Source organism: Typopeltis vanoorti, chromosome 25, assembly GCF_054136105.1.
Source record: "Typopeltis vanoorti isolate ZY-2024b chromosome 25, IOZ_Tvanoo_1.0, whole genome shotgun sequence".
In the NCBI taxonomy this organism is placed as follows: domain Eukaryota; kingdom Metazoa; phylum Arthropoda; class Arachnida; order Uropygi; family Thelyphonidae; genus Typopeltis; species Typopeltis vanoorti.
Window position 1 is genome coordinate 71,943,736 of NC_143573.1, and position 26,613 is coordinate 71,970,348.

The window sequence follows — 26,613 nt, forward strand, 5'->3', positions numbered from 1 at the left end:
GTTTAATTTTCTCTTGTACATTAAAACTCACCTCGTTAAAGTGACACACCGTTATTTTACCAATCTCTATACATATAGTTGCTTGAGTAATGAGTTAATTTTTATATAATAATATGAACGCGCTTTACTCACTTCTCTCTTTTAACATACCATTATTTAGAATCTATCCCAGAATTCTCCAGATATCAATGCTATGCTGAATGGAGTGAGTGGACAATGTGTGATACGTGTGGAAAACCCGGCACCAGAAAAAGGCTTGGTGAATGTCGATTACAAAAAATGACTAAAGCACAAATCGAGGTAAGTAAAGAATGATTAACATATATTCATTTACTATATACAAATTACAGTGCGTGGTTTGCGAATTGTTATTGTTTAATTATACGTGGTACGGTCGAAAATTTCCCAGACTGTTTTCTGCATATCGTGCTACTGAGAAATGCAGCCAAGAACGTGTGCAAACTATTGATAGCCATGCTTTACTGGATTAAAGACATTTTCCAATATCTCATATGTACTACTTGTAGAACTCTATCTCTAATTATCCGTACACTCTATGAGACAGAATTGTCGACGCAAAAAAAAGGAGAAAGTGTCAAATTCTCTCAGTGATTAGAAATGTCGGCTAAGTGTCATATGATACGTCAAACATACGACCATGCCAGTCCCAGAAAAGATGAAAATGCCTGGAGGATATGTGTAGCGGCGATCGGCTCCATGATGTTCCCATTTATTCTGTTAATACGATTTGATACTTTCTAGACTATTCACAAACAAAAGCTAGTCCACTATATGAAAAGCAACAATATCATCAAGGGGAAAGTATTGACCTACCACCTTGGAGGGACAGTAGGTCCTACACACTAGGCGATGAACTTCACTTTCCAGTGGCGGCCCGTACATAAGCACTGCGTCACTGCAGCACCCCCAAGGAAAAAATGAAAAAATTAACTTTTGTTTGTGTTTATAAATAATAACAATGCTTACAACATTATATAAATGCAATACAACATGTTAAAGGTTACAGCTTATGTTTCGACATTGATTGAATAGTTAATAATTGGAATTGTTCGATTAACGCTTTAGATTACGAAACAAATGCATTGCGATCTAACGCCGATATTCGTTTGCGCGTGTCATTGCTATTGATACGAAACTTTTATTATTGGTGTTTGTTCGTGGTGAGGATGAAATATTTTTAATAAAGCAATTTTTAATATGTAAATTTATTTATTAATAAATTCGTTACTAATTAGGAAAAAAAAGTGTTTTTATTTTATTATATATATATATATATATATATATATATATATATGTGCTGTATATATATATATATATATATATATATACAGCACCCCCACTTAAAATTTTCACCGGCTGTCACTATCACATCAACACATTCGCAAAAATCGATGGTGGAATCCAAACTGAACTCATCATCTATTAGTTGGAGAGCGGAATGCTATCCACTCGGTCAAAGACTGATATACATGCTTCACAGTCTTTTCTAGTTCGAAGAAAACTTCCAAAAATCAAATACAGTTAAAATAAACGGCTACGGGAGGGGATTTTCTGTTTAATCTGGCCGACTAAATGAAATAAGAAATTGGAAAGATATGTGTAAACTGATGGATTGATTCGATTACTACTATTAAGTATTTTCATACTTGTCGCAATGTATGAATATATTGTGTACTGTAACAGTTTTTTTTCCAGTTCAAATGATGGAGATTTGATTTCGTATTATTATCAAGGCCATTAAATAATTACGAGTTACAAAATGTTTTTGACTAACTTAAAAACAAATTATACGTTTTACTTAGTTACAGGTCATCGTTGTTTCCATAGAAATCTCGCTGAGAATTTATACACTGAGTAGCAGCTTTAACAACTGGAAACTAGCGTCTTCTGATATCGTATTTAGGACGTCGATGACACAACGAGCAGAGATATTAGAGACGGGAAAAAAAAAAAAAAAAGAGGAATGAAGAATATCACAGCTATGTTGTTTTGTCCCCTACGTTTTTGCTGTATGTAGACAATGTTTGGGACCAGACAACGTCCGTACGCAGGGTTCAGTTGAGAACTGCTATTGTTTGGTCATTTTCAGCGAAGATATTCCCTCGAATGTCTAAGACCCACAGGTCTCTGCAGCTAACTACAGGGGCCTCTTATGATTCATAACGAGTCCCTAAGTTATGAATAATGCTTATATATATGAAATATGCTTATTATATACTTTAAGCTGAATAACAATTTCCATACATTAATTTTAAAATAGGTTCCCTGGTCAACCACTCGTTAATTTTCATTTAGTGTCTTACACACACGAGCAAGAACAAAGAACAAAAAAAAAAAAAAAAAAAAAAAACTTTGTCCGAAATTTACGTTTACTTGAAAATCGAACCCATTTCTCTACGAATTAACAGTTTCTTTTAACTGGAAAAGCCTTTGGAAAAATTAAAATATTTCACGGCCCCCATCGAAAAAAAATCATAATACAGACATATATTATTATATTTATTGTATTTATATTTAATACAAAACATACACAGCGAATATTGCAAAAATCAAATACAAATATTACATTTGTAGCATTTTAAATACACATTTGACATGGCACACTTAGTCTTAAAACATTTTAAATTAGTTTTCATTATTTCACAGCCCCCTAAACAAAACTAACCCCCCAATGGGGGCTCGGCCCACAATTAGGGAAGCACTACTCTAGTGCATCTTTGCACTAGTTTTTATTGCTGCAGATAAGTTTAAATCAACAGACCGAAAAAAATCGCTACTGACTTAGTTGAATACTGTGATTCTGGTTTGAATCTCAGTATGCAACGTAGATTCATACGTTTTATCTATCTTTGTGTAAGATAACTTCACCATACGGTTCGACAGTTAGAGCCTATATCGGGGATCCTCGCATTGCATGGTCCGCCGTGCTAAGTACACCTGATTACTACTGATAACTTTAGCATGCCAGAACGAACTTTTAGTGCTCTCCTGAAGATAATCAATGAAACAATTATTATGTCCTAATGTTTCAACTGACCTGCCTTTCTTTGAACGGAGTGATGGATTCTTTTGAAAATCGCACAACACAATAAACAACTGTGAATCTGTTTAATGACAATGACAACACTCAGCAACTCAACTTATGATGAGACATCACAACAATACTTAGAGCAGCAAATCGTACTCCCCCCCCTCTTCAGTAGCATGTTCCCGCGGCTTCCAGACAAGGCACTATTTCATATCTTGTACTTGTATTTCGTCATTTTTGGTTCAGTTACACCAGCAATTTTTTACATTTACTATTCAGAATCAAAGAATACAATGAAACTAATACTTTTATAATTTGAATTGTATAGCAAAATTGTACTATATGATCATACTTTTTATTTATTTCTTCCAGAGCCCTGAAGGAGAAACAAAAGAAGCAGATTTCCCAATTGTCGGCGTGGGATGTCATTCGTATATGTTAGACCAGTTTCAAAAGGCAAAAAAAATCTTGTCACAAATTCCAAATATTGTCTTAACGGAAGAATGTAAAATTGACTGTGGTAAGAATTTTTAGTTGGATATAATTATATTAGCAGTTCTAAATCATACGGTACCAGGGCTATCTTCTGGGGACTTCGATCACCATCATTCAAATTCGCTTCTCTTCTCCAGTTAATCAAGCTGGAAAAAATAACAAGACGTGTGCATATCTCATCATTACTTGTAAAGTGTTTCTTACATGCAGTTAACAATGACCTAGAAATGTGCCCAGCATACCATATAACCTTCGCCATCATCATCTTCGCTTGTGATCTTTTCCTAACAAGTTCTCCTTCAAAAATACTATGAATGTCAGCTCTCCAATCGGTAACCATTCTGACCATGAATCCTTCCAGAGCCATATTCATCTCGCGTCCTTTGAAGCGAGATGAATATGGCTCTGGAAGGATTCATGACGCGTCCTTTGACGCGAGAAGTTCATGAAAAAAATTTTCAAAAGAGCTAACTAAAGTAAACTTGCCGCCTGCTCTTTTGATGAACTCAGGGGCGCGCCTGCCAGATGCAATGTGTGCGACGCACACAGGCGCCAAAGAGGAGGAAATACTTAAAAAAAAATGTTTTTTTAAAGTGATTTTTTTATTGGAGGGGGGGATAGGGGCGCCAACTAGAATTTTGCACACAGGCGCCACTGGCACGCCCCTGGATTTGTGCTCTCTGGTTCCTTCAGAAGGCTGCTTGTCACAAACTCTGTCCATCAATATTTCCAGTATTCAGATGACACTATTTTAACAGGCGATCAACTTTATGTTTCGGAAGCTGACCTCCATAGCATCATTCTGTTCTTCTCCAACGCCTGCATAGATGATAAGGCAAAGTGTTAAACTTGTGTTCCAATTTTATTTTAATATTTGTATTCATATATATATATCTTTATATTTATCTTCTGTTCTGACTTACCCCCTTAAGTGATTTCTTAATCTAACATCAGTGAGTCATGTCTTAACTATCAATCTAGGCCGATGAGCAAATTTACAAGATGTGCACGTGGGCTATGAAGACAAAAGAAATGTCGTTAATTGGCGCCAATTCCTTTGTTTAAATTCTGGTACTGGTTACTTCTTTTATTTTAGGGAAAATTTATATTTATACTGCGCCACCCAAAAATGTATTTGATGAATAGTTATTCATGGAACTAAAGTCTAGATCAGCACACTGTTTCGTAATTCTTAAACACTTAGCAGAGAATTCTCAATTAATATCACTGTTAGGATTTATCTCGCAGTCGTCGCCCCCTATTTTATGTTTGTTATTCTTATCTCCCACCTTGGTTCGAACTTTTATGAACGATTCAGTAAAATGAAAATCAGGCAAGTCTTCGTATTCATTTCAGAATAATTTAACATTTAATTCACTGAATAGACATAATACAAGTTATAAGAAATTTTTACTGACATAAAATTAATCTTGATAATATTGGGAAGTGAGTACTTTCACTTATGATTGCTAAATCTCCTTTAACATGTTAGATCATAATTTCATACCATTAATTCTAACAAGGATCTAACTCTCATCTATATATGACATCATTAAAGGCTATTCTATCTATACTTCAGATACATTAACAAATATCTTCACTATTATTCCAATTAAAGTATAGAGTTCCTAAGTTTCATCAGCATAATTCCTAAAGTTCTTTCAATGAGGGCTCAGTCCTGAGTTGAGGATTTTACCTATATCTAATTATTGTCCCGTACACAATTTTACATAACAAATAACAGTCTACATTATCAGTAGTTGGGGACGCACTAGGCCTTCATGTGTATCCTTACAGTACCTTCAATTTAGAGATTACTTTCCAGATTTACCTCGGCCTCTCTACACATCAGTTGAATTCGGACTTGGCACATCGCTGACGGGGGAAGCAATTCTGGCTCCCCGCTCGCTCATCAATCGGCTGGGCATGGGTCTTCGATCTCCGGTGTGATCTGGAATTTTACCGTGTCAGGTCATTCCATAGCCTACAACTGCCCATGGACACCGCCGCTTGCTGCGATGACCTCACGATGGACTTCTCCGCCGATGACCACTCCAGTACAGGGAACGAGAAAAAAGCCAAGAGCTGGCGCCGCAGCGCCGTTTAAAACGCGCGCCCTATGTTCTTGCCTACGTCATCCTGATTTCTCCCTTTCCTCACGGCACGTCACTCCTTTCAACACCTAGCGCCAATCTCTCCCCTAGCGTGCTCTTCGGAGGACCTCCGCATTCGCGTTCTATTAGGTGCACGTGTATGATTTCTGGCCATCGCTGTATAATCGGATTGTCCTTTGCCTTCAACATTGTAACATCACTTACATAGATTACACATAGTTCAAACTTCACAAAACACTTAATTATTTTCAATATGATGCATTAGGTAAAACTTTCTTAAATATTAACGTAACTGATAAATTACAATTGGTTATTTTTCTCTTGATATATTAATACTGGCTCCGGAATTGATAAACCGTGTTAAATCTGAATGAAAGTAAAGGTTTTGACTTTTCCTTTCATTCAGAATATAACAAAAGTACCTTTCCATATTCTGATAAACAATGATTAGGGAAATATCTGTAGCAAATGCAAGCAGAAAAAATTGAACGTTTGTTTGAAACAGTAAGGGGTGAATCAGTGAGACATTAATCAACCTCTGCTCACTTCTGTACGGAATCAATTACACTGGACAAAAACTTTACAAAAGTTATGCCTCCTCCCTCAGATTAATTTAGTCATTTCTTATAGATTTCGAGGTGCTGAACACGAATGTGACAATGAAAATGCAAATTGGCTACGGTTTGTGAGTGATCCGCAATAGTTCTTATATAGTAGAGTAATACGTACTTATCACATAAATGTCCTCTTCTACGTCCGAAGTCGCTTTGCCTGTCGCTCGTATAGCTGTTCAGGATCATCTCTAGCAAGCGCCCAACAGTAGTCAGCCAACATGGAAGGAGATCGCTTTCCCTGGTATCGTCTCTTCATCGTTGCAATTTAGCGATGGAAACGTTCACCGTGCTTATCACTAACCATGTAGTAGTTGTTGGGGGAGCAAGTGTATTTTTAAGGACATATTGCAACACATTTGTGACACAGATACTGTGATCCTGGCATTTCCGAGGAAGTTAGTTGACACCAGACGAAACGCTTCCCAAACTTTTTTCTCATCACCGTGTAGCTGGTTGTCAAACACCTTGTCAATGAAGAACTCTCAGATCTGACGACCGAAAAATACTCCCTCTTTAATTTTCGCTTTGCTGAGTCGAGGAAATTTGGTAGCTAGATACTTGAAAGCTGATCCAGTCCGGTCCATGTCTTTTAAGACGTTTTTTTTTTACCAGAATGAGTTTGATGTGTAGGGGCGTTAGCAGAATTTTGTGCGTTTCTGTCAGTGCTGAGTGTTGCACATTCTTCTTTCTGACTTTCAGAGATTTCATCGCAGGCCAGTCTCTCTCTTCACATAGTGCAAAGTCCTTGCTTGGCTGTCCCATTCACACAAAGAAAAAGCAGCACTTCGTATATCCTAACTCAATTTCAACGTCTATGAATAGTCGTCATTCGTGCGGGTGATGTTTGATTCGAAGGGTATTCATCAGGCAATCTACATTGTAGCAGAACACAAGGTCATCTTCCTTTCGGAAGTAATGCGCGAACTGCTCATGACGAATGCGAAGCGAAGTCACTCGGATATTTTCCTTGAGAAGATTCCATTGTAGAAGTCTTGATCACAGTAACTCCGCTTTGGCCTTGGACAGCTTCAGATCGTGAAAAAGATCGTTCTGTTCTTCTTGTGTGAGAATGTATGGCTCAGGTGACGCACCATGACTGACATATGGGTCATCATTAGATGCCGAAGGCTCAGGAGAACTAGACATCGGTTCGCCTCCATCCTCTGAATTGATGGAAAATTCTTTCGGAGGTTCAGGAACGGGAAGTCCTTCGCTGTGCGGAACTGGTCGGGGAGGGTATTCTGATACACTATTGTCCACTTCTTTTCTTCGTGATGTCTCCCGAAACAGGTGATACCATGCAGAAGTAGCAGTCATTTGCATGATTGCTTAGCTCCCTCCAAACCATAGGAACAGCAAACGAAAACTGCATATATGTGGGGCCCAGTTCTTGTCCTAGTCCCCGATCTTACATCCGAAATAAAGCTGATACGCCTTTTTCTGGCTTGTGAACGTCACTTCCTCGCAAATGTAGCAAAGTTATTTGCGCTATTAACACACGTAGGAGGCATCACTACTGCTGGCTTTACACTGCAGGGTAGTATTTATATCAGTAAATGGGAGGTTAGTACAGGAAGTCGCACAAATGCTTGCTCATCGTACGCGATTTCATTTTATATTAATGATTGCATCATCTTACTACAGGTAATATCATGACTCAACTGTACTGCATCAGCCAATGATGCAATAGCTCCTGGAAGTATTGCGTATGATAGGCTGATGCAGTATGACACAATATATTTCAATCTGGCGATTGAAATACAGCGTTGAGAAATGATACTTATGTATGCAATGTGGACTGAGTCTCTCCTAAACAAGAGCCATTGTCATTTTCGTGTTCAGCACGTCTAGTAATACTTTGAGGTAAAGAGAAAACCTAATTTTTGTTTGGATGTCGAGTCTACAGTATTATGTCTTTTGTCAGAAGCCTTCTGTATAAGGATATGTGACACCCACATGCCACAATGCTGAATTGAAAGACGAAATAATTTTCCCTTAAATATTAGTAGAGCATTACCTAAAATTAGCGACGTATTCTGAAATTTTCATAAGGATATCTTCATTCCAATCAATATGTAAAATTCAATGCAGCGTAAATTTTTCTATTTTTTATTGCATCGACTTTTACAGGAGTCACGTCCAAAATTCACAAAAAGAGTAAACTTGTAAATTTTATATGTAAATAATACTAACAGTCCATATATTAAAACTCAGAGGAATTAGCATGATAAAGTGTGTAAATAGAAGATATGTGAATGTGTTAAATTCAAGGGCAATGCCATAGAAATCAGAAATGTATTCTGATTGTTTAAGTAAGTAATACCAAAAGCCCATGTATGGAAACCCAGAGGAATTAACATGCTAAATAGAGTAAACAGATGATGTCTTAAAACGTTATGTTCAAGGGCAATGCCTTTGAATTAGGAAATGTATTGATAAAAAGCCAAACGGCTATTTTTCTTGCGAAGTTAATTAAATTAAGGGGATAAAAATCCCTTATTATTTTACAGCCAGTATGCGAAACTCTGAGATCGAAAACTATGATCTAAGAGTTTCTTAGATCGTAGTTTTTTCTAAGAGTTTCATGCCGAAGAAGTATCGGTGAATCCAAGCATAAGTGAACACCTGGTAGTACAATACCAAGGCAACTCGAAGCAAAGGCGGAGCAAGCTGCAAGGCGTAATGTAAGGCAGTATTACATCTCCTAGGAGCTGTGTTTTATATTATGAGAAAATATCAAGGATAGTGAGGACCGCGCAGTTAGCCTAGTGGCTTTGCGCTTCGCAACCATATGCCTGGGGAAGGAGTGTCCCAGGTTCGATTCCCGTTGTAGACGTGAGGAATTTGAGGATCTTCCTCAGGCATAGCCAAGTTAGCCGGTCTTGGGCGCGGTCAGTAGGGTTTTTCCCGCCAGTTTATCTGGCGTTTTACATCCCGCAAACAGGCAAACCGGCCCCGTGAACATACGCCTCTACAGTCAAAAATATATCCCCCTCCCCCCAGCGGCAGACCAGGCGACGGGTCGGTTGGGAGTAGTACTAACAAGAAGTCGCATCTAAAAGTAACACGCGGACCCTGCATAGGAAGCGGGAATAACGCGTAGAAGAAGAAGAAGATCAAGGATAGTGAGGGAGCTTGCGCCACCTTTGCTTCGAGTTGCCTTGGTGTTGTACTATCAGGTGTTCACTTACACTTGAATTTGCCGATAGTTCTTCGGCATGAAACTCTTAGAATTTCGCATACTGGCTGTAAAATAATAAGGGATTTTTATCCCCTTAATTTGAAATGTATTGATGTTAGCATTTAGTATAAAGGAAACCTATTGTATCCAAAGTCAGTCCAGTACCGCCTTCAAGGTCAATAGTAAAAGAGGACGGTACACATCAGAAGCAGTTCCGCTATGCTGTAAAAAGGATTAAACATACTCTTCAGGGAGAGCTAGAAGTCTTCACTTTCAAGAAGGTTAAGAGTTTGGCGTTAAAGTACGGGGGTCTCAGACCTTAGTTCAAAGTTTGCACGGGAATGTTTGGGGATCCCAAACCTTCGCCCAGGGTCCCGCGTAAAACCAAATATAAGGATCATAGAAAAGAGATGGAGATCGACATTCGACCATCGGCAGAGTTGACACCAGGAGAAAAAAGAGGAGAGAATCGATCTATGGACTACGTCGAATCCGGATGAATACTGCCTCCGGTTTTCCCGTGGAGGGAAAACCGGAGGCGAAAACTTACAGAGCGAATAGCAGCCCAGGACCAGGATGACTAAGCCTTGATCGTCAGACGGTACGTTCGAATATCTATAATGCCGAAAAGTCGCGCTCCAGCCCCACATGCCATTCCAGAGGAGAATACGGTATCCATGAACCCTCTAAAGTAAGAACCCAAGCCCTGACATAGATAGGAATCCAGGAAATCTGTAAAGGAAGTACGAACAAGTGCACTATACTGATGAAAGAGTCATGTGAGTTAATTTTTGTTGTAAATTTTCTTATGTTGTGAAGGGCTGCTTAGAAGGACTGATAATCTTATAGAATTACTATATACAATAGAATGAGAATTTGTTTGCATAGAGAGAAGTTGTTTTTAAAGTAATTTTGTCTATTGTAAAAGACTGTTTTTGAAGAACCGATAAGATTATAGAATTACTATGTATATTGTTATGAGAAGTCGTTTGCATAAAGAGAATTATATATTGAGTGAAGGCTGGAATTTATGGTTATAGTTAATCAAAGCATGATAATTCCAAAATTGTAAATGGGCTGATAGTTATCTCATTTAATTGCTTAATTATTTGTATCACTGATATTTTGTTGCATGCTTACGTAAATGTTCTAAAAAAAGTTTCCTCTAAAGTACTTAACTTAGTGAGGAGTGATAAGTAGCATTTCATTAGTGTATAATTTGTATGATGTTTCAGCATAAATAAACATGTTTGTTTTAATTACAAAGTGTGCCATATAGAAAGCGAACTTACTGGAAGTATTGATATTTCTTATACTACAAGGAGACCTTTAGTGGCGCAGTCTGTAATAAAAAAATAAATTTCTAGAGTTCTCCGGTATAAGGAAGGAATACTGAAGGTAGAGCAAAGATAATAAAGTTAATAGAGTACACGAAAGGATTAGATAAAGATAAAGTAAGGATAAAAATAAGGATAGATAGTGAAGATATAGAAGTAGTAAATTAAAATATAAAGAAGAACGTAGCAAGAGTAATCGAATAATAAGAAAAATACAAAAGATTGTACACATCGATATAATAGAGTACAAAGGCGCAATAACTATAGTATTACAATATAGACAACAATAGCTTTCAGTTTACAAATATAATATGGCATTATTATTTAGGTTATCAAGACAGAACACTTGCGTCCAAAATAACCCGTTGGTTGGTCATAGAAACTGACGCTATGAGGCAAAGGTTGTCAATAAATTCAGTTATGTTCTCAGGACGGTGCGACTATTTCTTGGGGTGTATCTACAAGAACACATACATGTGTGACTGTATGATTATTATTATTATTATTATTATTATTATTATTATTATTATTATTATTTGACACCTCCAGGGAGTCCAAAGACTCATCGAGGGAGAGTGTGCCAACAGCATCGAACGATTGGTTCTCCTTCCAACTACTAACCGCGCTCAAACTTACTTAACTGAGTCATTAGTAGCAGAAACACAATTCTTCTATAAAAAGACTTGATTCGGCGATTTTGGAATGAACAGAAATACTGCAAACTAATAATCAGTTCAATATTAGTTTGAGTTACACCGTCACGCATATTCCAAGCTAAGATAAATCTCTCCTTTTCATGGTACGCAGAATAGATATTAACAGGCATTGATATTCTAATATTCGTATACTGTGAACTGCTAGAGGAAGCAACTCCCTCATATATAGGCTATTCGGTCATTCCTATTGATATCAGAGAAAGGAATAGGAATAACCAAATTCATGTCTTTACATTCCTGTTTACTCTTTTATTTAATGGTTAGTTTCGTGTGTTACTTATCGAAGTTCACTAAATGATTAAATAACAACTGACAAATTTCTATCAAAATGTAGATCGAAATCATATTCGAATTTATAAGTATTTTAGATGCCTATAAATTTAGTAATAAAATTCCAAGATGAATTTTGTAACTAAAATATTTTTTTTATCATTCAGATGAGCAAGTAGCACAAGGTAAGGAAATGACATTTCACAGGAAGAGTTCTTTCTTCACAAAAGTTAAAATGAAAGTGAAAAGTATCCGAAAAGGTATGTTTTTTTTTAAATGAATAATGACATTTACAAATAATTTTAACATTTCATAAAATTGGAAAATCAGTATACTGTTTGTTACAGAAGTCAGTCAGACGTTGTACTTAAGCGAACAATATATCGTATGGGAATATATTGAACTTCATTATAACCTGCTGCCAGGTGAATTGATTCTTTCTGCAAGGGGCGAATCCTTTTTTTAAAAGGGGATTTCGTCCCTTTTAAGTTCTCAAGATCACCGACTGATCTTGACTGAGGAGTTTCGCCTATAATAGGATTACTTTCAACCGGATGTTGGTTCTTGGAAGACCGTTCAAGTGAACAGACGTTGTGAATTAGTTTGTAATTTGTATGCAGTGCAGTATCATTGAAAGTATATTGCCTGTCGAAAGACCTACACTTGTTAGACAGAGAGAGGGGGGAGCAGCTGTACTTGTGCATATCATTATGTTTTCATGGTGAGCTTGTTCGATGTGTAACATCCTATTTAAAACCTTTTATTTTCCACTAATCACCAGGTATCTAAAACTCTTCTTCCGTGCAGTTGAAGTGAGAATATTCTATGATTTAGTGTTTTGAACAACATACACTTTCCCATCTGATTAGGAAATTGGTACAGTGGAGTAAATGCTATTGCTGAAGTGTGTGAAATTTCTGTTAATTCCTAATTCTATTTTGTTGTTATTTGATTACCAATATGTATACAAAATGTAAGTTTTTCTAGTATAAATTTTATTTATTTAGTTATTTATTTATGCTGGTTCAGAAAGATTACAAAATTATCAAGTTATTTCGTGTTGTCTATCTATTTAACGACAACACGGAGAATTTACGGAGACTCTGATAATTATTCTATGGTGCTTGTGGATTTTATTTCTTCATTTCCAAAAATAAATAAAATGCATGCTTCCTTTATATTTATAAAAAAAAGGCAAATTTTGGTATTGTTTTTATATAAATAGAACTATATACAATATAATTATTTCGCATTAGACTATTTTTTTTTTTCGATCCAAGGACTATCTTCATATTTAATGTTCTTCCTTTCTTTATATATTCCAGAAAAGCAAATTTTCACACCAGTCGTTGTAGAGGAAAACGAGGGCTCAGATATTGCCCTTTATTGTCCTGGGTATGTATTATTTTAAGGGTACGAATAAATCTCAAATATTTCTTTTTATTTGCAGAACACGTTATTTTTGGAAAAGTGGACACCATTTTTTCCTAATGATTATTCTGAAAGTGCATCTGTTGCTTATCGACATTGTAGCGTAGTGACTGCCGTTTCTGTCAAGAATTATCCTGAAAAAAAAAAAATGAACTGTTTATAGATATTATTTCTGGAAAATTTCCATGTTACTCCTCTAAATTAATATTATTAATTTTTATGGCTATTTTTCCTATTTTTCTTTAGGAGTACACCTTTTTATGATGTCATTGGCTTTTACTCAATTTTTAGGGCATTATTGATGTTTTAAAGACATGGAGAATATAAGGAAAGAATACTTTTGGACATATCTTTGTAGGGTGCTCCTGGTTGTCTTCTTTTGGAGAAGCATCAGGCATATAGCGATAAATATTTATATACTACTGCTGAAGTGTGATCGAAAGGAAGGGGGAGGGGGATTTGTAGATAGAAAGATGTGGGAGAATTGCAGATAAGACAAAGGTACGTGAATTTAAAACCAAGGTTTCAAGGGTGGGCTGTGAATTATTTGGGAGGAAGGTGAAAGACAGAATTTTTTTTTGTGGGGAGAGAGGGAAGGATAGAATATGATGAAACAGGATTATGGTGGAAGTAACGGGTTGTGAGCTGTTTCGATTGAGTGTCCGTTACTCTCAGCCCTAATCCTGTTTCATCATATTCTATCCTTCCCTCTTCCCTCCCCAAAATTCTGTCTCTCTCTCTCTCTCTCTATATATATATATACAGCTGAAGATGTGACAGAAGTCTTAGAGAGCCATGATAGACCGCTTTCCAATGAAGACAAAAGAATTAGCCGAACAATTAAGTCAACATCCAAAGGAGGAGAAAGAAAACGAAGAAGGTCCGCTGAGAGATGTGAAAACGGCCGATTTATAGCTTATCCTTGCAAGCATAGAGACATTGACTGATGAACTCTGCGAAATGGACCAGGATTGGGAACGGAGTGCGAACGTAAAAAGGAGTGTAATCGCATCTATTCGACTTTGCACTGAACTCCTTAAAGAAAGAAAAAGAAAATCTAGGCAGTTAACACTGAATACTTTTAAAAAAAAAAATGCAGGTGATCCGAAACCAGGAACTTCAACATAGAAATATGTAATATCTTTTCGAAGTGTCATATTTTTCGTATATAATTTTGTTTTGTTTTCGTTATTAATCATTTTATTTTAACAAATATATATGTATGTATTATCAAAGCTTTAAATATAATAATAATATAGTCTCTCTCTCTCTCTCTCTCTCTCTCTCTCTCTCTCTCTCTCTCTCTCTCTCTCTCTCTATATATATATATATATATATATATAGAGAGAGAGAGAGAGAGAGAGAGAGAGAGAGAGAGAGAGAGAGAGAGCAACATACATGAGACTACTTAATATACAATAATTGTTGCCTATATAGGCATCAGTGCTTTAATTGAAAGTCATTTGATCTTGTATGCCAAATGAAGTTTACATTAGAAGAGTTTAAGAAATGTCATTTGGCTGGAAAATGTCTGTACGCATATGTGGACTAATGCTCCATTGCTACTGAGCAATGGAACATTTGTCCACAGTTACCATCCTGTGAAAAAAAGAGAAGTCGAGAGGTGACACTGATCGAAAATATGATCAAGTAGGGCTAAACTAATGATTCATAAGAGCCGCTGCTCCTTGAGAAGGAACAGCGGAGATGTGCAGCTGCATGTAATTCCGCAACCTTTTTGCGAAGCATTCAAAATTGATGAATTTTCTTTGAACAGCAGCAGCCCACAACGAAGAAACATTCATTTTTCATGGAACAAGGCACACAGAATAAAATCAAATAAATTGCGTTCTCTAGGAGGAATGCATGGAGAACACTTTTTATTGTTGTGAGTGAGTATATTTTTTCCACTAAGAAAGTTTGGAAGTGGCAATGTGATGATGATGATGATGATGATGATGTAGTATTGCTTTAGTAGTATAGATTATGTCTATTGGTTATAGCATATGGAATCATGGCTGTTACGTCGTACTAATGTTTTGGATATTTCTGTATATCCTACACTGTAGCAGTTTATTGTATCAGCCTTTTATATTTCAATAAGCAATGCATCACAACGTAATGCTATTGCAAAGAAAATAACGTCAGCTCATGCAGCAACAGAGGAAGCGGCTCAACGAACTGGAACGCAGATTTAGGATATTACCAAGACGGCCGTCTTCACTGATAGAAGGAGTCACTTCTTTACTGGCAGAAAAAATGTTTTTCATGAATATTTTATTTTTAACAGTGTCTCCGAAGGTGAATATTTGATATAATAAGCATTCTCGCATGCATATCCGAGTATTCAATAGAAATTGATTTAACCAATCAACATACCCGCACACAATGCAAGTTAAATTACTCATGCCTGTAAAAAAAAAAACACAGGTTGTAACCATATCATTTCTTTTCCGTTTATTTGGTTGCGTAATGAGTTAGCCACATTTTCAGTACCTTGTCGAGGCTGGTCATCATCGTTTAGATGATTCTTTCAGACGGCTGGCCGTTGGAAGCCGGGCAGTAAATAGTAGGAGGAGGAGTTGCACTTTAGCTTCATGTGTGACGAAGTGTCGTCTCAGCATTATGGATGCAGTTTCATATTGCATCCATAGATGAAACCATCACAAAAAGACATCCATAGATGAAACCATCATATGAGACAAAAACCATCACAAGAAGAGCTGGTCAAGTCGCTCAGTAAATTCAAGCTGGTCAAGCTTGAATTTACCAGAATTTACTGCTATCTGGTTCTAACAGCAAGACAGAATCTCGCGATGCCCGGTAACTAGCCGTCTATTTAGGTTGTTGGGATTACAGGCGAGAACATTTCCACCCGGATTTTGTTAAGAAGATTAATTCAAGTGGACTCGACGCAAGGAAGCGAGTGGTTTGTATCTGTTAACCACAAACTACCACAGATCTCGTTGAAACTGCTGCCATGAACATGCGACTTAGAGACCTGACGAATGAGGGTAAACTTCTGTTCTCTGGCGAGTCCCATTTTAGTTTACGAACGGATTTTAGATATTGTTTGATATTGGGGGAACGAGGAATGCGCTACCATTCCTACTACACTGCAGAAAGGGGCAGGGCCATCCCGTACGGATGTGCAGGTTGTGCCCCGCACAAAGGCGGAGGAGGAGCGCCATTTCAAGACGATAAATAATAGTAAATATTTATGCAATGCTTTTATTAAGTAAAACTTTACTGCATAAATTGCACGACTTCAAATAAACAGTAAGGCGATAAAAAATGAACAGTAAACTCAACAACCGATTAACCGCTTTACTTTGACGTACCGCTTCATGAGTGGTGTCAAAGAGGTTTGAATTGTATTGATTTTTTTTTTTTTTGTGATAATTGAAAAAAAAAAATTTTTTTTTGGAGATGCTCTATTTTTATGTACACATACGTGTATCTTGTATTTATATACCAAATAAATAAAAATTTCTTGAAATTAATTTCATTTTAATTTGCAAATGCTATTTAATGGGGGCTCTGAAATATAACTTTGAACAAAGGCGGCTCTTACCCACGGGGCGTCACTGCTTACTATGGAGGCGCTATTCTCGTGCGTGGCGAAATAAAGATTAAAAGCCACACTCCCGTTCATGTTTTTGATAGGGATACCGTAACGGTGAAGCCTCCATAGCACACTTGGTATAGACGAGCCCTTTGGTTAGAAAGACCCGGATTCGAATCCTACCTATGATGAGAGGAATCTTTTATCATGTGTTTCCAATCATACGGAGGTAGTGTTTTCTTCCGGAAATTCGGATTTTTTCTTCCCTCAAAACAGGCAAACCTGCTCCATGAACATACGAAAATCATAGGACACTAAGTGCGAGATGGATGAGATTATAGCCTCACCATGTTATCTTTCTATTGCATATTATGGATCTCAGGTAGAGATCCATCATAGTCAACCTCCTGGATGGAAATGACACTTGATAGGTCAGGATCGTAACTGCGCAGAGATACCTAGAACAGATCCTCGAACTGTGTGTATGACTTTGTAGGAGATGCGGTTTGCCCAGATTTTCTTTACAAGCATGATCCTGCCAGTATCATGCTTGAAATAGAGCTCAAAAAGTGGTGGAGGAGTATCTTAAACCGAAGATATCGTTCTGGCACGAGCTGTGACAAGCACGGTCCTCAATCACATCCGATCGTCCACTGCTCCAATAAGTGGAGCAGTGGACGATTGGATTGGTCTACTGTTGTCAGGCCTGTTCAGCCGTTAGAGGGGATCATACACCATACTGATGTTATGTGCCCATACTTTCGCATCGCGTGACTTTTGTAATGTGATATTTTTGGTATTTCTTAAACCCTTGTGTGATGTTCCTTATACTTGGCCAACGTTTCTCGCTGTCTCTTCATTTCATTGTTATTTATTATTTTATTGTACACCACAAAACCAAATTTTGTCCTGATTAATCGCAACCTGCATGAGTTGCATCACATGTTTTCTAATTTTTTTTCGTTACTTTTGTATTGCACCTTGTGTGTATACTGTGTTGCGAAAGTTATGCTGACATTCTATTTCGAAAATTGTTGCATACCGGTAACACAATAAGTGGCATAATATGGTATAAGCAAAAGGAATAAACACGATAAAATGACTATTGTATTCGATATAAAATACAGAAATAAGCTGTTTTTTTTAAAGTTAACTGACCTCCAGCGAACGGTTTACACAGGCTGTCCTACTATTCATAAATAACTCTCTACCACCGCAGCACAAGGAGAACATTCCGAAATCAACTGCGACTGTCGTTTATTAGAAAAGTGATGGTGTAAAGAATGTTAAGAAACAGGCAGACCAAATAAATTGATGGAAAGTAGCCGAAGACGGCTGAAAATAGTTGTATTCTTCTTATTTTATGTATGAGTGTATTCACTTATCCAGACAATCATGGACGCTATAATAATAGAGGTTTGTGTCAGAACATCTAATGGTCTTGGTTTCCACAAAAAGGCTACAACGTGTAAAACAAACATCACCCGAGATAATGCTGCGGTTTGATTTGGGTGGTGCAAGATGCCTTGATCTATCAGTCTATGACGCTGTCTACTGATCAAATATTGCTGTTCAATTCCCATACTTAACAAATAACATTCAACTTAGCGTATAACGTATTTTCTATATCTGGAAAATATTGCGTTGGTTTCTCTTTATTTAAGATGCATTTACGATCTCAAGATGTAACTAATTCACGTAAATGAATCTGAGAGAATTATATATATCTTGAGATCATCTGAGGTGATTCCCTAATTTCCACAGATTTCTTTCCTTATGATGTACGCAGGTGGGATGAATTTTCTCATGACTCTTTGCATATAATTTTAATTTTCTCAATAAACAATAGATTTTCTCGTTCTAATCCTCCAAAAGGTAGGCACTTATATATCACTTTAACAGTGATATGACAGTGACAGCAGTTACACAAACGAATAGTAGGGCTCAGTTTTATACACATTTTTATTTAAACAAATGAAGATTAATTACATCTCATAAAATGAAATATGATCAGTATATGCGCATTATTTTATTTATTTATTTATTATTTGTAGTACAACTTTGGACACTCCTGTGCGTTGGCATCGCAATGAAAAGTTGATGAATCCAGATAAAGAGAAAGCAAAATCACGTGGCCGGATCAATATCGATGCCACAGATCTTCTTCATATAAAGGACCTGAGGATCAGCGATGCTGCTGAATATGTCTGTAGTCTGTATGGCGTTAATATAGGAATGGTTATTCTGAAAGGTACAGGTAACATTCCCTGGGCACTGTATATATATGAAAATGATTTCTTGAATGTGATTTATTTTACGTTTAAGACACGCTTAAGGCTGTTCGGTAATAATCTAATTAGTAAATGAGTAATCAACGTCTATAAATAATTATGAAGTATAATATGGAATATACAAAAGAATAACAAATTCGCTAACAGCCTCTTTTACTTCCACAAAGGAAGTAAAAGAGGCTGTCTAGCCTTAACTAACTTTTGAAAACTGATGGAAAGGCAATTTCAAACCCTTAGCCGTCACATATGGATGGTCCAAGACTATCAATGATTTTTAACAGGCATCCAGGGATGAGATTGCAGCATTTTCACTAGTACAAACACTGCATATGATTTTTTTAAATAGTATGAATTCTACATTAGGTTTTCTTGTATTGTGGGATTAAAAAACCCGAATATATAAGTAATATTAAATAAAATTATTAGATTAATTTTAAATTTTTCTACTATGTGAGAAACAGTATCTTAGATAATTGCGAGAAGTTAATAGCATGATGCATTTTTGAAGATAAGATGTGTGATATAAATAATCACACCCAGTTTTTGCTGAATCACTACTTGTAATTAGTAATTAAATTTTGGGTCCGAATTGTTTTAGCTTGATAATTTCATTCTCTAAATTTATACAGCCATTGGATTTTGCAGTGACTATCGCGCAAATTTAATTTTTCTAGTAACTAGTATGGCTATTTTGGTTACACATACTGTACAGTTCCTTATATTTTCTTATCATGTTTATTATCATGTCTTTTTCTTAACAAATCAGTCTCTACATTATTGTTCAAGTGGTGAGATTATATTTCAAGTGGTTATGTTATATTTATAGTATTTTTCTATGATCCATTATCACTTGTATTGCTGTAACAAACATCACTATTAGATGATGTTATCATTTCTACCACTTCTTCAGTCAATAAATTTCAAAAAAAAAAAAAAATGAATTATTGAAGAAAGGACTTCAACGAGTTACACACCTGCACGGCAGGATTGCTGATTTGTCTCTTTTATTGCTTAAGAATTCTTATTTGCAAAATTATATTGTTCTAAAATCTTTGAAATTTTTTTTCCTCTTTAATTTTTATGTAATAAAGACTCGATGATTCAAGATTTTCAAAAAAAAAATAACATAAAAATGTCAAAAATAAGAGTAGCATTCAGTTTAGAAAGAATTTTATTGGATGACTCCGATGTGCAATTCTTTAAAAAATGCAAAATTCTTACTTGTGAATCGAATATTTGATCCACCCATTAATACCATCAGTGCCTGCAGACAGGCAGACTCTTAATGGGTGGATCAAATTTGATGGAATTGTATAGTAATTGCTCTTGATGAGTCATGGAAGTCCACCTACGCGCTAAGTAATAATAATAATAATAATCGACCAGATACTAAGCGATTTGGATACACTTAATCGTAAAACACGAAAATTGCACTCACTCTGTGATGCGGATCTGTTGTACATCGCCAGGAAAAGTGGAGGACGTGGCCTTTTACAAGTGAAGCAAACAGTACAAGGAAAAATGAAGTGGGCATTGAATGATTATACTAAGGAAAGCACAGAAAAGATGTTAATTGAAGCTCACAAATAAAAAGTAATGAATGTACTAGATTCCAAAAAAAAAAAAGCAGTGCAAGGAGAAAGAAATGGCAAAAAGATCAGAAGATTGGAAAATTAAAGCACTCCATCTTTGAAAGATATTCAAGAAAAAGTTGACATTGGCTTAACTTGGCAATGTCTTCAGCAGGGCAACATCAAAAAAGAGACAGATGGTCTGGTATTTGTTGCTCAAGAACAAGCACTACAAACGAATGCAATAAAAGCGAAGATTGAAAAGATCCGTAACGAATAGTAAATGTCGACTGTGCAGAGATAAAGCAGAGACAGGACCATCTAATTTAGTTCTTGCAACACGATTGCTCACACAGACTGTAAACAAAGGCGTGATCGCGTAGCAAATACTGCACACTGCAGCGGTGTAGGAAATCTGATTTCATAGCTTGCAAAACCCTTTGGAAACACACAGTTGAAAAAGTTATTGAAAATGAAATGCAAAGGTATTATGGAACTTTAAAATTCAGACATCTTGAACATAATATGCCAGACATCACTGTAGTCGAACAACAACGTGTGGTTTATTGATGAGGTAATATCAGGAGAATAGAGTAGAAGAAAAAGTGCATGAAAAACTGACCAAGTATACGGATCTGGAGACTGAAATTCAACGACTTTGGAGCAAGAAAGCAACAACAGCCATAGGAGCAATACCAAAAACATCTGCAAAAGCTGAGCCTCCCAGATATAACACCATCTCAACTCCAGAAGACGGTACTTTTAAGAACATTTCACATAATAATAACGATAATAATAATAATAATAATAATAATAATAATAATAATAATAATAATAATAAAAGTTCTTTTGCGTGGTTTCTGTTTTCAAATGAGTGGTTTGTTTAAGATATCTGGAATATAAAAGTTCCGTGTGGCATTTCCTTAATGATATTTGTATTTATATATAATATAATTAGTTGGTCCGCGCGGTTAGCCTAGTGGCTATGCGCTTCGCAACCATATGCCTAGGAAGGAGTGTCCTAGGTTCGATTCCCGTCAACGACGTGAGGAGCTTAAGGATCTTCCTCAGCCATAGCCAAGTTAGCCGGTCTTGGGCGTAGACAGCAGGATCCCCCCCACACACACACACAGTTTATCTGGGTTTTTCATCCAGTCATGAATATCGCTTTTGGGGATGCAGCAGAGGCGTGGCGATCCGGCTGCATTAATACTCCAGTCACCCCTCATTAGGAGGGGACTCAAACCGTCCTAGACGGATGGGAAGGATAGGATAGTTAGTTGTCTGAGGGCTTCTTTTAGTTATTCTATAGTTAGCATAAAAGTAACGCTTTAACATGAGTAGTGGAATAGATGTTTGGCTGATAATATATCAGCCAAAAAATTCTAGATAATAACAAGCAAGCAATACAGACCAAGAGATTTAGCTACGACATACGAAACTGGTTAATATCACTGCATTATGAAACTGATCTTTTGGTAGCATAGAGACGATGTTAACTAAATCTCTTGGTCTGTATTGCTTGCTTGTTATTATCTAGAATTTTTTTCCCCCCAGATGATTTTATGTGTTGTTCTCGTGAATATCTGCATTAAGGTAAAATTCCAAGGTATCGTATTGTTTCAACCTGTGTTTTACTTATGCATTTGCCCTGTATGGAAGAGAGCGGATGTTGAAATATTATGTATTTATTGTCAACTGAGTGAGTTTCTGAATATCATCGATTTAGTCTTATCAGAGTTTAAATGGATGGAGTTGTTTATGGTGAGCCATCAGATGATCAGATTGATGTCGTATTACATGCATAATAATAATTAATGTGTGTACTTGCGTGCGTGCGTGTGCGTGCTTTCAGTGATACATCTTTATAACTGAAAAGTTTTTGTGAAATTTAAAAGTTTAAACTGGGCGAAAACTTGGGGATTTTAACTTTCTATATAATTGTTTATATTCACACTTGATCGAATTTTATATTTCTTCCCATCCCATCGTCCCTTTCATGTTAGGCTTAATAGCCTGTCACGGCCAAGTATACCTGGACTTCTTAGAAACCTAATATTCCTTATGATAGAATGGTTAATTCTATCTGTATTGTCTGCCATGTCTATAAAATGCATGTATTCTTCTGGCCGTTTTGCCTATTTTACGGTTAAAAAACCTGAGTTTCCGGGAGGAAATCCTGCTACCTCAGTATAAAACTGGCTAACTCACCTTCAGCTGAAAAGCCCTGAAAAAGGTTCTTCGCATCTTAGACAGGAGATTCGAACCCAGTCGTACATTTCTTTTAGATTTTAAATGATTCTTATATATCTATATCTCTCTCTCTATATATATATATATATACATAATAACAAGCAAGTAACAAATATAACATAATAACAAATATGTATATATATATACATATATATATATATATTACATTCATCTGATATATATATATATATATATATATATATATATATATATATATATATATATATATATATATATATATATATATATATATATATATATATATATATATATATATGTAGAAGTATTTTACCTTGGGTATATAAATGTTAAAGATACCAAGCTATTTTAAACCTGGTTTTACTCCATTTCCCAAGTAAGCAAACAGACAAACAAGTCAAGTTTGCGCCTGCAAGTGTTGCAAGTCTAGCTGACCCTGCACATAGTGCAAGACCAAGGCAACTCATGGTAAAAGTAGAATAAGCTCTGATCACTAATCTTAATATTTACCCTTAATGCAAAGCACATCTCCTGGAGGAGATGTATGATGCTTTGTATTAAAGGCAAAGGGCCACTACCCAGACCGGTTTCGACCTAGCTTGGTATCTTTAACATTTATATACCCAAGGTAAAATACTTTCTACATTTATATCTCCTCCTGAGATTTTTATTTAATAAGGTTAAAACACCTTATGGTAACTTGTTCTGGTAAAATACTTATAAGCTCTGTATTACTAAAATCTTGGTATTTCTAGCCTGGCTCCCACTGATGAGACCTCAATAAAGGTCGATATATATATATATATATATATATATATATATATATATATATATATATATATATATATATATATATATATATATATATTGTTTTATGAAGAACTAGAACCGAGATTTAAGTAAAAAGGTTTTAATATAAACACACTACTGTATATATTGTTTTAATATAAAACAATATATATACAGTATATATACAGTATATATATATATATATATATATATATATATATATATATATATATATATATATATATATATATATATATATATATATATATATATATATATATATATATATATATATATATATATATATATATATATATATATATATATATATATATATATATATATATATATTGTTTTATGAAGAATTAAATGACTAGAACCGAGATTTAAGTAAAAAGGTTTTAATATAAACACACTACTAGTTTCGGCCTGTAGAAGCCTTTTTACTTAAATCTCGGTTCTAGTCATTTAATTCTTCATAAAACTATGTATGTTAACCGAGTCAATGATCATTCTGTCATATATATATATATTAATAATTTAATATTATTAGTTTGAATGAGATGTTTACTGATAAATCTCTTGTACTTTCAGTTCGATCGTCATTGAGACTTTTTGGTAAGTTTTACTGAATTTGAATTTATATGATTTAAAACAAATTTTAAGTAACTTAATTTCATAATTTCAAATAGTTATAAAGATTGTTTTTAAAGAGCAGTCCTTGATTTGAGAAATTCTGTCCATCCTGCATTTTTGTAGAAGGAAGGAAAGTGAGTCTGTCACTCCTTCCTCAAGGAGCCAAACGGGTACTGTAATGTGCAGTTCGATAGCCTTTCAAAGAGACTAAAAGCAGTAGTTTCTTTGATAGGCAAAGGATATCTCCACCTGGGTTTCCTCCATCGGATCGATAGTTTGGAATTTAAGTATCACAGAATGAGTGTTAACTGCATTTGAATTTATTGTCCTCAGTCGGAAAAAAAAAAAAAAGTTAAATAGTACATATTTCGAACTATTTTCCTTTATTGCCAATAGAGATATACAAATGTACCGGAGCTGGAGATGCATGTGCAGACTTTTATATTGTAAAAAACTTATAGAAAATTATTACATAAATTTAATGCAATTTATTGTACGTTTCGGTGCAATAAAATGGTGTAATTTCACGCCAGAAATGCTGTAAACTCACAGTATATTAGTAGAGTGGATAGTTATATCCTATCCCCTCAGACATATAGTTGGTGGGGGTAGCTGTATGCTACCATACTAGGGAGATGATTATAAGCAAGGTGGTTTCCAGTTGCCTTCCTTTCCGTGGTACATCTTATGAATGTAGCCGTGTGTGTTCACGGGACCGGTTTGCCTGTTTGGAGGAATGAAAAACCCGAGTTATCTTTTCCTATACCAGCGTTTCTCAAACTTTTCCTACTAAGGAACACTTCACAAATCCTGAAATTTTAACGGAACACCTTGGTTAGAGTCGAGTATCATCAGTCTCGTATTCAATGTAAAGCTAAGCGCACACTATCGCCGCAGCAGGTTGTATCGCATCGCAAATGCGACAGCGCACACTACAGGCGTGCTGGGCCGCATCGCATCGCATTGACCTTGCTTGTGCCAGGGCGTTTCCTAGAATAGATACTTCCGTACTTCATTCGCGCTCGGAGGTGTCGATAACCGCGTGCGGCTGAGTCAAGGCCAGCGCGCGCTGGCCTTAATAGCACAATCCACATGCAAAGTGAGGAGCACCTGATTTTCAAACATGTTTGAACTTGTCACAGCATTTAAAATCATTCCAGGCTCATATTAATTTTGATAATTTTTCACGGAACACTTATTCACTTTCCGCGGAACACTGACTGAACTCCGGAGGCTCCGGATAGTTATATAACCAGGAAGTGCTTCTCTAGAGACCAAACATGTAATAAGTAAGAGTGGTCTCATGCCATACACGGCAAAGACATTTATTTGCCACTAAAGAAAATTACACACATGCCATTGTTGCTGTAGAATTCGACCCCATACATTTTTATTGGTTGAAGAGCGGAGTTAATGTCTGTTCCTTAAACTAGGATTGCAAAAAAATCATCCTAAAATTCTTCCATTTATTACATAGCACAGTAGATTTGCGCTTCATTTTTTTAAACATGCATCTACTGAGTTCTGTTTTTAAGATATTTTTAAAGGAAATATAGAGGTAAAAGAGCATAAGATACTTTTTTTCCTTTTTTTTTTTACAATAATAGTATAAAGAAACTAGAAGTGATCTTCAGTTCATCTTTAAAATATTTTTGTTCTATGCTAGGTTAAAAATATTATAGAAAACAGAAAGAGTACAAATGTTATGAAGTTCGGCAAAATGAGTAGGCAGAAAGGGATAAAACCGGCGCGTTGCCTACTCCCTTTGGGAAATGAACGTCTTTAGCGGATATATTTATTTTAAATAAATCAAAAAACGGTTTATTTTAGTTTATTCTTTTTAAAAGGAATTCTATGGATAGACATAATTTCAATTATGTTTTTCACTTTAGATCCAACCACAAATTTTGGAATTGTGAGTATTGCTCTGCTTCTCTCCTTTATTTTGTATTTGGGGTTAACAGCTGTGAAAGTAAAAGCATACATGGTTCAGAGAAAAGCTCAGCAATTGAGGCAGTTTCAGAAGATGTTATTATCAAAATCGGAGTCTGCAAATGAAGAGGACTGCTATTCTGCCTAACACGATTTCTATAAAAATTAAAAATTTAAAGAAAATTTAATAAAAAATTATGACCCTAATTGATTAGAACCAAATGTTTATCTCATTTTTATCATAATATTGCTCTCAGATATCCGAAGATATTTCATTGTTTTGGAATAAGCTGAAGCAACTAAGGCTGTGTAGCCAGTGTACTAGACTGTATTCGAACCCAGGTCTTTTCAATTAAAGGTCATCTTCGGTACTGCCTGGACTACGAAGGC

The 26,613-nt window shown here is 35.8% G+C and overlaps 1 protein-coding gene across 1 annotated transcript; it reads left to right on the top strand.

The window, feature by feature from the left end:
* The first annotated feature begins 216 nt into the window (after positions 1-216).
* LOC150092843 (uncharacterized) lies at positions 217-26,371 on the top strand. The gene is made up of 7 exons (XM_090414296.1): positions 217-300; positions 3,422-3,569; positions 11,944-12,036; positions 13,102-13,171; positions 18,827-19,023; positions 24,250-24,273; positions 26,184-26,371. The coding sequence occupies exons 1-7, from the start codon at positions 217-219 to the stop codon at positions 26,369-26,371; spliced, it is 804 nt and encodes a 267-aa protein (XP_090270422.1).
* The last annotated feature ends 242 nt before the right edge of the window (positions 26,372-26,613 follow it).

Bases quoted from the DNA above. Each gene is read 5' to 3' on its own strand.
- LOC150092843 (XM_090414296.1), top strand. From the start codon at position 217: ATGTGTGATACGTGTGGAAAACCCGGCACCAGAAAAAGGCTTGGTGAA. The intron at 12,037-13,101 runs GTATGTTTTTTT...TATATATTCCAG, and splicing joins AGTGAAAAGTATCCGAAAAG to AAAAGCAAATTTTCACACCA. The intron at 19,024-24,249 runs GTACAGGTAACA...TTGTACTTTCAG, and splicing joins AGGAATGGTTATTCTGAAAG to TTCGATCGTCATTGAGACTT.